Source organism: Stigmatopora nigra, chromosome 15, assembly GCF_051989575.1.
Source record: "Stigmatopora nigra isolate UIUO_SnigA chromosome 15, RoL_Snig_1.1, whole genome shotgun sequence".
Classification (NCBI taxonomy): domain Eukaryota; kingdom Metazoa; phylum Chordata; class Actinopteri; order Syngnathiformes; family Syngnathidae; genus Stigmatopora; species Stigmatopora nigra.
In genome coordinates this window covers 6,548,483-6,563,010 of record NC_135522.1, presented here as the reverse complement: position 1 = coordinate 6,563,010, position 14,528 = coordinate 6,548,483, and the positions used below count along the sequence as shown (strand labels likewise).

The 14,528-nt window shown below is 38.6% G+C and overlaps 1 protein-coding gene across 1 annotated transcript; it reads left to right on the top strand.

Moving 5' to 3' along the window:
• The first annotated feature begins 266 nt into the window (after window positions 1–266).
• On the top strand, window positions 267–2,462 carry ndufa4a (NDUFA4 mitochondrial complex associated a). Its single transcript, XM_077735410.1, has 4 exons — window positions 267–608; window positions 1,200–1,288; window positions 1,690–1,750; window positions 2,213–2,462. Exons 1-4 carry the CDS (start codon window positions 567–569, stop codon window positions 2,267–2,269), a joined length of 249 nt encoding a protein of 82 aa, XP_077591536.1. The 5' UTR covers window positions 267–566; the 3' UTR covers window positions 2,270–2,462.
• The last annotated feature ends 12,066 nt before the right edge of the window (window positions 2,463–14,528 follow it).

Sequence of the window (14,528 nt, the reverse complement as noted above, 5' to 3'; positions counted from 1 at the left end):
ATGATGTTTTTGAGTTATTTTTATTAGTTCTTCTCAAATAATAATAAAACCCTCTACTGTGTTTACAAATCTGACAATCTTTTGACCAATTATTGAACAGTACCATTAATATTCTATTGATTTAAAGGGATGATGAAACGCTGCAAAAACGTCACTTAGATACATTTATTGTCATTTAAGAGTGACATATACGAAAAAAGCAAAACAACTTGCTTTATGTAGTTAAAAAAATAAAATACTAATATTATACTGACAATTTTAATGCATAGCTCTGCCAGATGTAAATATTACATTAACATGCAGTTCTAAAACAACAGTTCTAAAATATTTATATTTTGAGCCCTGTTTATTTGAGACAGTTACAAAAAAATGTTGAAAATAATTCCATATAATCGCATTAGAGAACATTTTCGTCAGGCATTCTCCTCGACCCTCTAATTTTGCGCAGTTTGCGCCTCTCCTGTCACTGGTGGATTAAATAGCAGTTTTTTTTTCTACTAGGCAGTCTTCCTTTAAACATCTATTTTGTGTACACATTGGGAGAATACACACATCTACCTTTCACGATGTTGGCTACTCTTCGCAAGCAACTTAAGGGCCACCCTGCCGTGAGTAAACTATTATTTCCACAACAATTTTGCAATGTGTGTTGCGGAATTCAGTGAATATTTGCAGTTAGCTTAGCAACCTCACCCAGCACGCTCTGAACTTCGATGATCTTTCGATAAAGGGATATGAAACGACTTGTTTTTGCTGCTATTCCCTGATATATTAGTTAATGATGCTTTAAAAGTCTTAAACGTGTGTCTGGGATGCTCTGATGTCGAAATGGGGTCAGATGCCGTACAGCCCGATAAGACAGGCGTGTAGGTGCTAGGTTGTAAATAGCAGCTGCTTAGCCTTAGCTACTTACTGAGTAAACATCTATTTCAAAATACTCCACATTCTAGTGTGCAACACATCAATAATGCCACGCTGAGACGAATTTTTCATAAATTCAGCTTTGATTTCATGTAGTCGTAAAACTTTGGCAGCGCAAGAAATTGCATGTACAATTTGTACATTGAATATATATATATATATACTATAATTCTGTTTTATTTTATGAGTATTACAATGTCATTTCTTGTGAATGAAGTCAAAAGGACAATCAAATTGCTCCTGTATATCTCTAAAAAAATATTTCATGCTCTTTGCAGCTGATTCCACTTCTTTTCTTCATCGGAGGTGGGACAGTGATGTCCTTCATGTACCTGGCTCGTCTAGGTCTCAGGAATCCGGATGTCTGGTAACTATGACTACTTTACTAGAAATTAGTAGAATGGGCCTTAATTCATCCCGGCCAAACCGTTTTGTCAATTTATTGAAACATTTTTGCACATGCAAGATTGTTGTCATGTCAAAAATTTTCCACTAGGTGGCACTGTTGCTTCATTAACACACTTCGGCCCTGTCTCCATAAAATATGAAAGTATTAATTTGTTATGTTACATTGAACGTAGAAAAATAGTCAATAGCCACAGAATGAGTGAACCACATGCATTATATTTGGGATGCATTGACTGTGGATTGATTCCCTTTTGTTGTGAACCACATGCATTATATTTGGGATGCATTGACTGTGGATTGATTCCCTTTTGTTTGTGCAATTTTGAAGATTGTGAAATGTTTCTTTTCTTTTTTTTACAGTTGGGATCGCAAGAACAACCCTGAGCCCTGGAACAAGATGGCTCCAACAGATCAGTACAAGGTAGGTTGTTTTTTTTCCCAAGGAGAGAGATAGTTTTTTAAAATTACTCGGTCAGGGTCAGGTTTTGAACAAATAAGTGCAAATATTCAAAAGGTTATCAAAAAAGTATTTTTTTTGGGTTAATCATCAAGTTGGTTTGGAAAATATTTAAGGTATTACAATGAATTTCACACAGTCAACAATTCACTTGAACTATTCCTTTCGATAAACAAAAAATAATCAAAATACTGTTTGCCAAGTCCCAAAATTCACAAGTGGTTTACCATCAGCCAAGGAAGAAATCCAAGTTTTGCTACAGACCCCCCGAAATTCTCTTTCTTCATTGATCTTCTTCATAACTTAACAACGCTGTCGACAGCAGGACCAAACTGGAACTTAAATCTGGTTTTTGTAACACATGGGAGGGAGGAAAGGAGCATTTCAAGCTTTTGAGCCACCTTTCTTGTCCATTGTGCTCTTCAGTTCTACACAGTGAACATGGACTACAGCAAACTGAAGAAGCAGGGGCCCGACTTCTAAAGCGTCCCCCATCTGCTGGACCAAACGCACAAGCACACTGTCTGTTGGGATTGCAGAATCTAAAGCCGCGTTATGATTTTTATTTAACTTTCATCATCACATACCCTTTAATTCGAAACGCCTGTCGTCCTCACTTTTGGGTGTTGTCAATAAAGTGAAAGGAGTCTTTTCTCCTGCTGACAAGAGAAAAGAATCTGTTTCTTTTATTGGAGATTATTCCATATCCTCATGTTCACGTTTGCTTTTGATTGCCTGGATTTCGTCATCACTTCACCTCCTCTCACCCGTATGCTACTCACTTCATTTGGCCTCCATCCAGAAGCTTATCAGTCGAATGGGGTCATAAACCAACAAGCAGTGCCACCTAGGAAAATTGTATTACCGAGTAAGCCAGAAAAGACTCGCTAAGTTAGAATTGAGTGGCGGAAAGGATACGGGCACTGTCGCATTTCTTTCGTCTGATAAGTTTGTAAATGTCAACATGTAGTTGCATCGGAGACGTAGCCGCATGTGGGAAAGAGGCGACAAGGATGAGCAGCCAACGCCGGTGTGCAAAATGTCAAGAAGACCTTTTGTGTTTGAACAGAAGCACTCAACTAAATCCACCACTACCTTTTTTTCTCCCACTAATTTCTTTGTGGGAACAGCCTGTGCACAATGTAAAAGCCGTCTTTACCTAAGTGCTTTTTAACGACCAGCATTAAAAAGCTGCATCTGCCATGAGATGACCTCTGAAAAAAACTCAAGTTATCATGCCTGAAAACGCACTGTGAGTACCATTTTTGCCCCTTTCTTATTCTTATCTAAGAGTTTATGTCTGATTGCTACTAAATTTTGTTTGCAAAATATAGCCAGAAGGCAGTTAGCATTATTTACTTTGGATTTTAGGAGCCCCAATAGTGAAAATATGGATGTTAGGAGCCCTAATAGTGAAAATATGGATTTTAGGAACCCTAATAGTGAAAATACTACCCTTACACAGAAGTTGCTTCTATATGTAAAGGGATTCCTCTTAATAAGAGGTCACAAAATTTCAGTTTATGACCCCAGTGGCAAAAAATGAATAAATGCTCTATTTGCCTTATCAACAATAGCAGAAAGCTGTGATGAGGTTTTTTTTGGAGTCATTTTCTTTTGACATTTCTATTTTCACAATTTACTGGGTTCCTAAAATCCATATTTTGCTAGAGCGCTGCATGCATTTAGTACATATTTTGAAAACCAAAAGGATTTTTGTAAGTGCTGAAATTGGGTGCAAATTCAAAGCAAAGGACCAAAAGTTTTATTTTTGTATAATGCAAATAAAGTGCCTCTTAATTAAGTCACTGGTCATTGGTTGTTTTTCATCACCCAAACAGACTCCTGAAGGCAGTTGGATGAGTTGTCATGGTAACCACTCAACTCAACAAATGCTTTCCCACACAGGTCAGCAACAGGTGCCATGAATATAATTGTCATTGCAGCAAAAGAAGAAAATTTGCACTTTGAGATAAACTTTATACTTCCTATTAACGGAGAGCACTGTAAAACTGAAAGATAAGTTTTTCATCTCACTGTAAAGTCTATAAAAAAAGCATTTTTATGTGTTTTTTTAGTATAGGTGATAAAGCAAAAATAGAGTAGGCATCTTAAAGTGTAATTAATGTCTCCACACTTAAGAATACCATCTTTTGAGGAGAAATGCCACTATACTAGCACAAAGAGCTTCAAGTAGTTCTCAGGGCTGTCATATATCTGCAAAATTAGTTCCTCAACTAAAAGGAAGATTCAAATTTCCTTAACTAAGGTGACTAAGCTTGACATGTTCTGCCTTTTCTCTGCTAAACTACTTTTTCCCACAAATTTCTAATGATATAAAGTGCATTTTATCGAGTTTTCCAACTGACTTTAAACAGGTAACCTATGGCCTATGTTTTATATCTGCAATAATTTGCATTTGCAATAATTATAATGCCAATTGATATTTTTATTCTTTTTTTTTAAAGACGCATATTACAGTATGACTTCAAACAACTAAAGGAATTCTCTTACTGACATGGGTAATACCAATATTAGTTTTAGTCCACTTTAGCAGGGTAAAATTATGTCATCGTATTCATATTCCATTCAAGTTGAAGCTCTACATTTTCAGTCTCAATTTTTATCATCCACCTGTCTTTTTGGGGGACGTAATTAATGATGTCTGTTTTTGGTACAAATATATGGAGGACAGACAAGTGTATTTGTAGACAGGAGGAGTTTGTCAAGGAACTTTTATACCCCCAAACTCCGATTGATTCTTGGGCTTTGGCACACAAGATGACAAAGTACCATTTTGCAATGCAAGCATCAAAAGGTCGCAGCTGCCGTTTCTTTTCTCCTCATGAGGGATGGCGCTGGAACGCCGGGGTTTCGAAATTGTTTGAAGAGAAATTGTGCCGGGATGAATCACCGACGTTTCAGGGACACTTAGCCTCGTCGCCGCAGTGTTTTATGTAGCGTGCCGGGACGAGACTTGTCGAGGCCGTGGGTTTGATCTCCGAGACAGTATATGCTGCGTGAATAGTGTCCTCAGGCAAAAGAGAAAATGGCAGGTGTAGTGTGTTTTATATAGCAAAGAGTACATCTTTTCTGGGCCAAGAAGGAATAGCGAGCTGAACAAAAGAAACATTAGCCCCCTTTTTGTCTGTTATTATGAATTATGATCTTTTTTTTTTATAAAGACTAGTGGAACAAAATAAATAGTGTTTAAATTAACAAATCAGTATATCAATCCATATCAATTTTATGTTTCAACTTTAGTATAGATGCCCAAAAATGTTAATGATTTTTCTTCCGACTATATGGAATATGTTTGATAAATGTTGAAAACATTGGGACAAGTTGAGAAAAATTGAGTACTGAATCTATGAGCTAAAGTAGAAAGGTTTTTCTTAACTATATATTTTTTAGGCTGAACTCAAAGTGATCTAGCCCGACCCGACAGTCCCTTTTTCTCATTAGTCAATTGTTTTTTTTCAATTTAGCAAGGACCAATAGCTCAATACCTTTAATTATGCCTATTCCCTAGATTCCACAACACCCAATATACTATGGTAGCACTACTAAAACTACCAAAAAATGAGGACATAAAAAGACTTCGTTAAGAGCCAAACAAACGCAGATCTATTCTACAGAAAGCCCCCCACTCACTTATTGGCAGCCAAATTGGAAGACATAACTAACAGCCCTCTAGATAAAAGCAAATCTATGACATGGCCTGCAACAAAAAAAAAAAGAGTTTGATACCCCTAGTGTAGTGTGTAGTCAACCTTTTGCCAAACTTTCTACTAACCCCGAAGAGGATAAGCACTACGGAAGAAGAATGGATAGAGTAGAAAAAAAATATTTTTTCCATCCCCCACCTTGCAAAGCAGGTCAGAATTTAAATAGCTTAAAATAGAACATCTGGCTGGGCCTTGTCAGTCAGCGGCGTGTAATGAAATATGGAAATTCCGCACTCTTCAAAGAGAACACTCTTGGGCCGCTTGGTGGCGAGGTCTCCAGCACCCCCCAATGCACACACACACCCCTTTCACCAGTACCCTCCTCACCCTCGCCCTCTCAGGAAAAGCGTGCTCCTTTTCCAGGTGCGGCTGCCACGGCCCAGTCCGCCGCCGGTGCCAGCTCGTTAGCACTCACAGCCTGGCAGACTTGGCAGCTGGCATCATTAAACTTCAAACCTGCTTTCGACCTGGGGTGCCGCTGCAGGGAGATAGCACCCCTCCTCCCGTGCATCCCTTGTATACTCTCCCGGTACACCCACAACCACTTTCTGCAACTCGTTTGTCTGTGAACACCCGATTAGCGACGCTTCGTCGGGTTCAACAGACCCAAGCCATGCTCCAATCAAACGCAAGTTTTAATATCTGTCACAACAATGACCATAGAAAGGTGTTTTCTACAAAGTTATCATCTCGAAGTCAAACCAACATAGGAATTCACCATTAAATGACACTTAAGTGGTACCAATGTCCTCAAACCCAAACTATAACCAACTTAAGGCAGAAGAGAACTACTTGGGAAGCCCGTTTTTGTGCAATTTTGACGCCCAAATAAATGCAGGAAGGAAGATTTTGCACATTTGTATTCATAAACATGCAACTTTGAGATCAAGATGTGTACAGAAAAGTACGCTTAAAGTGTTATCTCCTTATGTAACATCTTGTCTACAAGGGAAAGAAGCTTTATAAGAACTTTTGAAGGAACCAAACCAGCATCATTTGTACCCTCAGAAACCTTATAAAATTTTTGGGAAAACTATCAAGCCAATCCCCCCCAAAAAATAAGCATTCCATTTTTTCTTCCATATAAAATATTACTTAATAATCATAACTCAGTGGCAAGCTGCGCTTGTTGGAAACTGGCAGGATTGCCATTGTGTGCCAGAGAAAGACTTTGTGGGATATGGGTACCGTGGCAACCCGCATCTTGATGAACTGCAAATTCAATCTCGTTTTGTTGTGTGAAACAGATTGGAAATAAAATAAGATGGAAAATGCTGGGATTTGTATAGTTACTGCAGTAGACAGCTTTTAGAGCCCAGATCGTGTAAATCCTCTAAACATATATCCATCAGTTGGTTTTGGTTTCGTCTTGATGTCCAAGTTGTGTTTCAGTCATTTGTATTTTATGTTTGCATTTTGACTTTGAAGTATTGGAATGAAAGTTAGCCTATTGTATCACATGTGTATTCAAACAAGCATTCTGTCACATACTGGAAATTCTGGCTATTTATGCCCAGTTGGGAAACCTTGATTGACAACTTCTACTTCGTCCAACTTGAGGGATGGAAGCAGTGAGAAACATTCGCTTTAGGGTTCATTTGAGGACACTTCTTGGTTTCTATAGTGGTTGGCCGAAGAGCATGGGTTCACACGCCAGAGGATTTCTTAAAAGACAGTGCGGTCGCAACTTGACTGCCGACGGGAACAAAAGCACAAGGGTGCCCTTGGGAGCGTGTAATTCAGCGGCGCGCTTAACGAAAAAGCAGCAGTGGCGACAGACTCAGGTGATGGAATTTATTCAAGCTCGGAAAATATAACAGACTCGGCCTTCAATGAGGTGTGGAGGGAACATTTACTGGCGCCAGCATTTTCAAACCTCACTTTTTGTCTGTGTTTAGGAGTTACTTTTAACGAGTGCCTATTGGATCGTTACGGCTAAATGAGCGGGAGGTTAATAGAAGGTCGGGTGGAGAAAACTACAGTGGGTGTCCCACTACTTAAAAAGATCCCTAATGATCTCGCTGGGTTTGCATTGATCGCCAAACTGCTGACGTGGAGGTCACAGTGGCGACACCATGGGGTTAGGACATCGTCTCCATGGATTGAGTCCTTGGTCATCTCAATTAAAAACGTAAATGAAGATAGGCGTCTCCTTCAAAATGTCTGGTGCAGTCGACCTCCTAAGGGGGGCAGTAAAGTGTTGTGCTGTTGCTAAGAGCAAGTCACGTTGGTTGGACGAAGCCTTTGTTTGGAATCTTGAGGTCCAAGTTCACAACAAATTCTCTAATTTACCATGAAAATTGTTGGGTCCCCAGAACTTGCATTGTTGGAAACCTATGGGTCCTCGCAGAAATGTTTCAAGTCCCCAACAATGCGCAATAAAAATGGCAATATGAGGCTCAAACTGCATTTGCGAGCAATGGGTAAAAATATTCATTCATTCATTGTCTGAACCGCTTATCCTCACAAGGGTTGCGAGGGGTGCAGGAGCCTACTCAAATCGTCTGTGCAACTCTTCTACCACCATGTTTTTGGAAAGTGGGACTAAAATAGAGTACCCAGAGAAAACCCACACAGACCCAGGGAGAACATGCAAAACTCCACACAGGAGGACCAGCCTGGATTTGAACCCAGGACCCCAAAACTCTGAGGCCGACACAATGACCACTTAACCGCCGGGCCTCCCTGAGTGAAAACTAACAAGATATACCAACACAATATATTTAAAAAAAAAAACAATTAATTCCCTAATTTGCTCCAGCACCCCCATGGCCCTTGTAATAAATGCAAGACAAAATGTCTCACTACGGTAGATAGATTTTTTTTCTAAAAGCATATTCCTATTACCTATAGGCGTTCAGCCTTGATATGTCGTGTTGCACATCAGACACTAGCGTAGCTCTGAAGATCATCAAACATTTGTACCCTCATCACCTGCCTCCTCTTCCCCCCACCCACCACCTGGAAATGCCATCAGCATCTGCTTGCGGCTTCCTATCCTTCCTGTCAGCTTTGCTTATCTAAAAATAAAATAAAGATTAAATAAATGCAACATTCAATTTTCAACACAAATATACAAAGGCACAGAGAGGATCAAAGATGGAAGTCAACTCAAGAAACAATGGAGGGAGATGGCGGGATAGTAGTTTGCAATGGGAGTCTATTATTATATTTAGAAAACATTTTTTCACTTTAATAGCAGAGAAAGATACAGCCGATTATGCAATAATACTCTATTAGATGTAGTATTCAAGAAGTTCAAATGGGAAAAAAATATTTTATATTCAGTAATATGCTTAAGAGGGACATTAAATTCAAAATATATAGAAAAAAACATTTAGAGGATTTTATTGTTGACAAGTTTGGGTTTAAGTAAGAGTAGTAGTATAATAGTAGTAGTAGTAGTACCTACTTATCTCTATAATAATGGTTATTCATGTTGATTACTTATCTACTGTACTTATTATATTGACTACTTATTTATTACTTACTTATTGATTATTTTTCTGTTTGTTTGTTTGCTGTTATTTGTGCACTTCCCTACTTTTTTATGTTATTGACTACTTATTCATTTACTACGTATTTTAATGCTTATTTTTTTATCATTTATTGTTGTAATTTATTTGTCTGTTTGTTGGTTGTTGTTATCTGTGCACTTTGTAGTATAACTTTAAATCTCATTATACTTGCATAATGACAATAGAAGCATTCAATTATATTCAATTCAATTTAATGTATATCTGCACACTATGCAAAGTGCATGATTTCCACAGTGGTACTTCTAGCTTGAATCACACACAATGTGAGGACCACCTTTTCTCCTTCTGGCAACTTAAATAAGGCTGAGGGGGGCGCCAATTCCTCGTTTGGATGGGGTTGTTGACCACATAATGCCTTCACGTATGTCCTTCTGCACAAAAAACAAAAATAGGACTGGTTTTGACACCATGAATCCATATTTTACAGCTCCCTATTTCCTCTTTATTCACCATCCGCTCACCTGTCAAACAGCATCTCTTACTACTACATCCAAGCAATGATTGTGATTTAATGGAAGATGTGAACAAAAACAATCAGCGTCCTTAATTTGCATTGCATGTTTGCAATTTAGCGCTCGGTAATGTAGCACAAACAAAGTCGCATTTTCCTTGTGTCGCTAGGCGTCTGCTTCATTACTGCTTATTGCCGAGGCTGGCCATGCAATCATAGACATTTAAATATAGATTGCGTGCAAAACAAGTCTTCCGCCCGCGCTTTGAAGACGTTGTGGAGAACGTGCTGGCTTATTGCGGCCTTAATGCATCTCATAACTGAGCCGAGCCGGAGCGCGCCGCTCGGCGCGTCTATTAGGTCTAATGACAGCCGACGGATGGATGCCGACGTCTGATCTGAGGCGAGATGAGGCCCAGTAGGCGGAATGCCGCGTTGCCACTAATATGCGGATGGAAAATAAATTTGCAAGGCATATTATTTCTGTCGTGATCGCTCGCTCCTCTCATTTCCGACTGCTTTGTTGGTCCCCGGAAGTGTAATTGTTTGTCGCAAAACACGGTTGAATTGGCAAAGTTTACACATAAGAGTTGTCATTTTTTTTAAATGGTCTTATAAAAATATTGCAATATTGGCCATTTTTAAAAAGTGGTGGTGCTATGGGTGTATTACTGTATACTGAGTTTTCCAAACTCCCAAGTGGCACATTAAAACTGTTTCATGCTCTACAGACTGTATAAGCATCTAAATAGTACTGGTTGAAACATCTTAATTTACAGACTGTATACGCATCTAAATAGTACTGGTTGATACATCTTAATTTATGGTATTAAACAAGAAAGGAATAACTCATTACAATTGAGTTTCAGTTTGATTTATTTAATAAGGGACAGCACATGTCAATCGATGAGCATATTCACATTCATGTTAATACTTAGTCCCTTGTGCAAAATAAATATATCCTGGAACTGTGAAATTTCATAGAAGCCATGTATCAATATGAAATGTTTGAGGGAAAAGGCCAATTGAAGGCAATTTTATGAGAAATTCTAAAATAAAGTCAACCCAAGTGTTGGAAAGTACTCCAATTACGACATCACAGTGTAAAGTTTGTTGGTCGTTGTCCCTGCTCATGAGCTCATTTGCATGTTATTAGAGCTTTTCATTAGGGCCAGTCAAAGCGTGTTGTTCATCACGGAAAGGGCGCCGACACAAAGCGGCATTAATGTGAGCGAACGCGCTCGTAATGATGTCACGGCGAGGACAAAAAGCCCTCCGGTCGCCCTAATGCTCCCACTCCGCTCGCCCACACTTCAGACGAGCGCCAGTGGGCCTAATTGGCAACATGCGGCCTCATCAGAACGGACGCCATTGTCCCGCTCACTTTTTTTTTTTTTCCATACCCCCCTTTGCCCCATCGAATCCATTTTCAAGTCAATTAGCTGCTCGGCCGGAGAGGGCGCACAATTAGGCCACGAGCACTAGCAATCACACAAGCTACAGGCCAAGTGACTTGCAGTAAATAAGAAACAACCAAAAAAAAAAAACACCCTGAAAATATACACAAAGCACAAGGCACGACAACCTCTTTCACGCCGTCTGACAAAGACCACCGTAGTGGCACAGAATTTGGATTGATTAATTTTTCGGTCTCCTGGAGCAGTATTAGGAACCTAATTGGAAAAGAAAACATTTTTTTCTTTTTTTTTCTACTGATGCAAAGGCGTAAGTTGAGATAAATTGACAAAAATAGACGTCCAATCCATTTCTAATGGAAGTAGATGGTCACTGCTAGCTCTCCCATTTTAAATATACTGTCCTATAACCTGTCCTGCTTTTAAATTTTCCCTTGAGGACAAATAATAATCATTTTTATTCTTTTTAACAATAACAATACTACTATTACTACTGAATAAATAGAAGAATCCACCTTTGAAGTCCATTGGCATCCATTATGGCATTTTTTTAATACACATAAGGGAAAGAGTAGTTTTGGAGTAATTTAAGTATTTCTTACTTATTGAGTGTGCTGTTCTGTGAAAAACAACACTGTGGGGCGAAGTTTATTTGGGAATTTTCCGCCATTATATGCCTCTATTACACAGCATGGAAAATGACATTTTCCCCCTTGACAAAGAACAAAAGAAAGCCAACGTCAATTCAGGAATTTTCCACCTTCAGCAATAATGTGGTATCCAATTCCAATTTCACACTGTTGTTGTTCAGGAGTAACAGTACCAAGAAGAAAATTGAGGTTTTTTTTCCCTCCAGTTTTCCTCCTTTGAGTGCTTTCACACATTTTCTAATGCTGGTATTATCCAGATTTTTTTCATTTACTTTTTACTGTTCTTTATCAATAGTACTTTGGATTTAGGAATTTTCAATGCAGAAATCTGCTTGCATTTGGAGTATCAGAAATACCTTCTACATTGCACAAAAGCTTATATTTACCACCTTCTACCCATACTTGTATTGATTTTTTTTTTTAAACAGCCTATCCCGTCGGCTGCTATTGATGTCAATAAATGTGTGAATAAACGCTTGATCACCAGCAGTCAAAATTGCAATGGCACTCAATAATTTAATAAAGATGTACCTTCCCAAGACACCTACCAACCCGCTATTCCTTAAATAGTTTTAACCTCAGTACGCATAGTTTTATTAGAATTTCAGAACTGTTGGTTTGCTGAAATATTGCCAATAGTAAATGCGATTTGAATTGTTATGACTCCTTTCACCTTTAGCTTTATGAAAGGAGACAAACATCCCAACTGCCTGATAGTGTAGTGGTTCACTCACCTTGACTTCAGTGCTGGCAGGTACTATTTCTTTTATCAATTCCCACTGGTGAATGATTGATTGTGAATCTAAATGCTCATTTGTCTGTGTGACCTCCATCTAAATGGCGACCAGTCTTAGGCTGTTGTCAGCCTTTTGCCCAAAGTCAATTGGGATTAGATCCGGCAACCCCTGCGACTCGTACAAAGATGCAAGTTGCGGAAGATGAATGAATGATGAAAACAAACGTCAGAAAAAATATCCTTCTCTCACTTTTTATTAGATCCAAAGCCATTGGCGCTTATTGCCTTCATCTATCTGCTGGTTTCTTATTGGCAGAGACGCCAGATCGGACGCCACTTTGGCTTTCCTGATTGAAGCCCCTGCGCCCATCTTCTTGAATCATCTGTTACCTTTGACAGAACATATTGGATTATCGATTTTGTCAAGGAACTGGTAGACATTCTAAAGGCCTGGAACATGCCGCTACGACCTTTTGGAACTTAGATCTTTCCCAGAGTGGAGATGTCAGTGATGGACTGTCCCGGACATGTCCAGGAAAGTTGAAATAGACCAAGAAAGATATGTGATGTAGTCAATGTGACTAGGTATGTGCCAAAAATGAGGAATATTCAAAAAAGCTAAACACAAAACTATGTCTGTATGCAAGGCGTCATCACAGCTTAATTAGAAAATTGACAATTATATTTCTATGTAATTAAGCACAGTTGATTACAGATATGAGATCCTTCCAAAAGTCCCCCATGTTAAATTTGTTCAAAATAACTGAAAATATAAAATAGGTTTTGTGTTAAAAATCAATTAAACCGAGTATTGTCTATTGAAAACTAACTTCATTGTCACTGTTTACTGTGTGGTCAAACAGGGAGCATAATAACAGCAAGCAGATTAAGTGCTCCCCAAATCTCATGTTTATGCATGAGTTGGGAATAGGTTGCATTGGAAGCGTGTGTCACTGATTGATATAATGAGATGTGGAGATTGAGGCTCATCAGCAGCAGCGTGAGTGCAGAGTTGAAAAATTTTCATTCAGATGAAGGGACGGGTGTCTTTTGTGCTAAGTGCTAATACACTGAACCTCGTTCACTCAACATGACTGCAGACAGAAAATTGAACAATACTGAGCTACTGCAATGCAACCTTTCAGTCTCAAGGAATGGAAAAAGTCATTCAAGGCCAAGTGTTGTTGTTGTTTTTTTTGTATTGTCTGCCAAGTAAGTGCCTTCCATTCTTTTAAAACATTTAGATGCAATTTTTTTTATGTCTTTGCATTATAATCCTGTGAATACGCCCCTCCCAGCACTCTAGCATGATGTTTTGTAATGTAGTAAGTAAATGAATAGAAAAAACATCATTAAGGCCAATAATTCATGTTTTTGCAATTCTCAAGTGTCTTTCTTCAAAGAGGTTAACCAAAGTTTATCACATCACTAATAATTTAGTATGTCTAAACAAACTAAGATTAAAGTTCAACCTATAGAAGCTCACATCGTGCCCTCCCCCCCACAAGCATCCTTCCAGCAGTAGTCCCCAAGCTAAAGTCCCAATGTAGACATTTGGAAAGGATTCTCGTTCTGAATTCCAAATGATTCCTGGACTTATCAGATGACTCCAAAGGAATGCTAATGTGTATTGGCTCGCCACATGTAGCGAGAGCTCCTGGCACACACAAAAATCTGAGCCTGCATGTCGTTAACTCCATATTGATGGTACAGAATCTCAATGTCGTCGGTCAAGGCATCTGACCTCGTAGCTTATTAACGGAGGCATACTTCTTTGTAGGGTATTTAAATGAACTCCTGCTGCTTTGATTGTTTAAAGGGTTTTTAATGCAGAAAATGTAAGTCGCTGCTTGGACCACTGGGAAAACCTCGGCTGTGAGATGCACTTTCAAATGCGGGTTTTCAAGCTTGAAATGCCATTGCTCAGGCAAATGATTTTTTAAAAGATATATGTTAAATAAATGGAAATGTGAAAAGTAGAGCAGAAATCATTCAAGTTAAAACACATTTCTAAATCTTTAAGGTTTGGCTATTGACATTTCTTGGACAAAATGACAATATTTCTATTAAAAGATGCACTTAAACCTAAAATATGTAACTTCACTTGACCAAAATCTATGTTCCATTAATTTTTTTCATTCATTGTCACAATAATACAATCTATTAAGTAATTAAATGAAAAAATCATGATGAAAGGTAAAAAAAACAAGATTATTGATGATG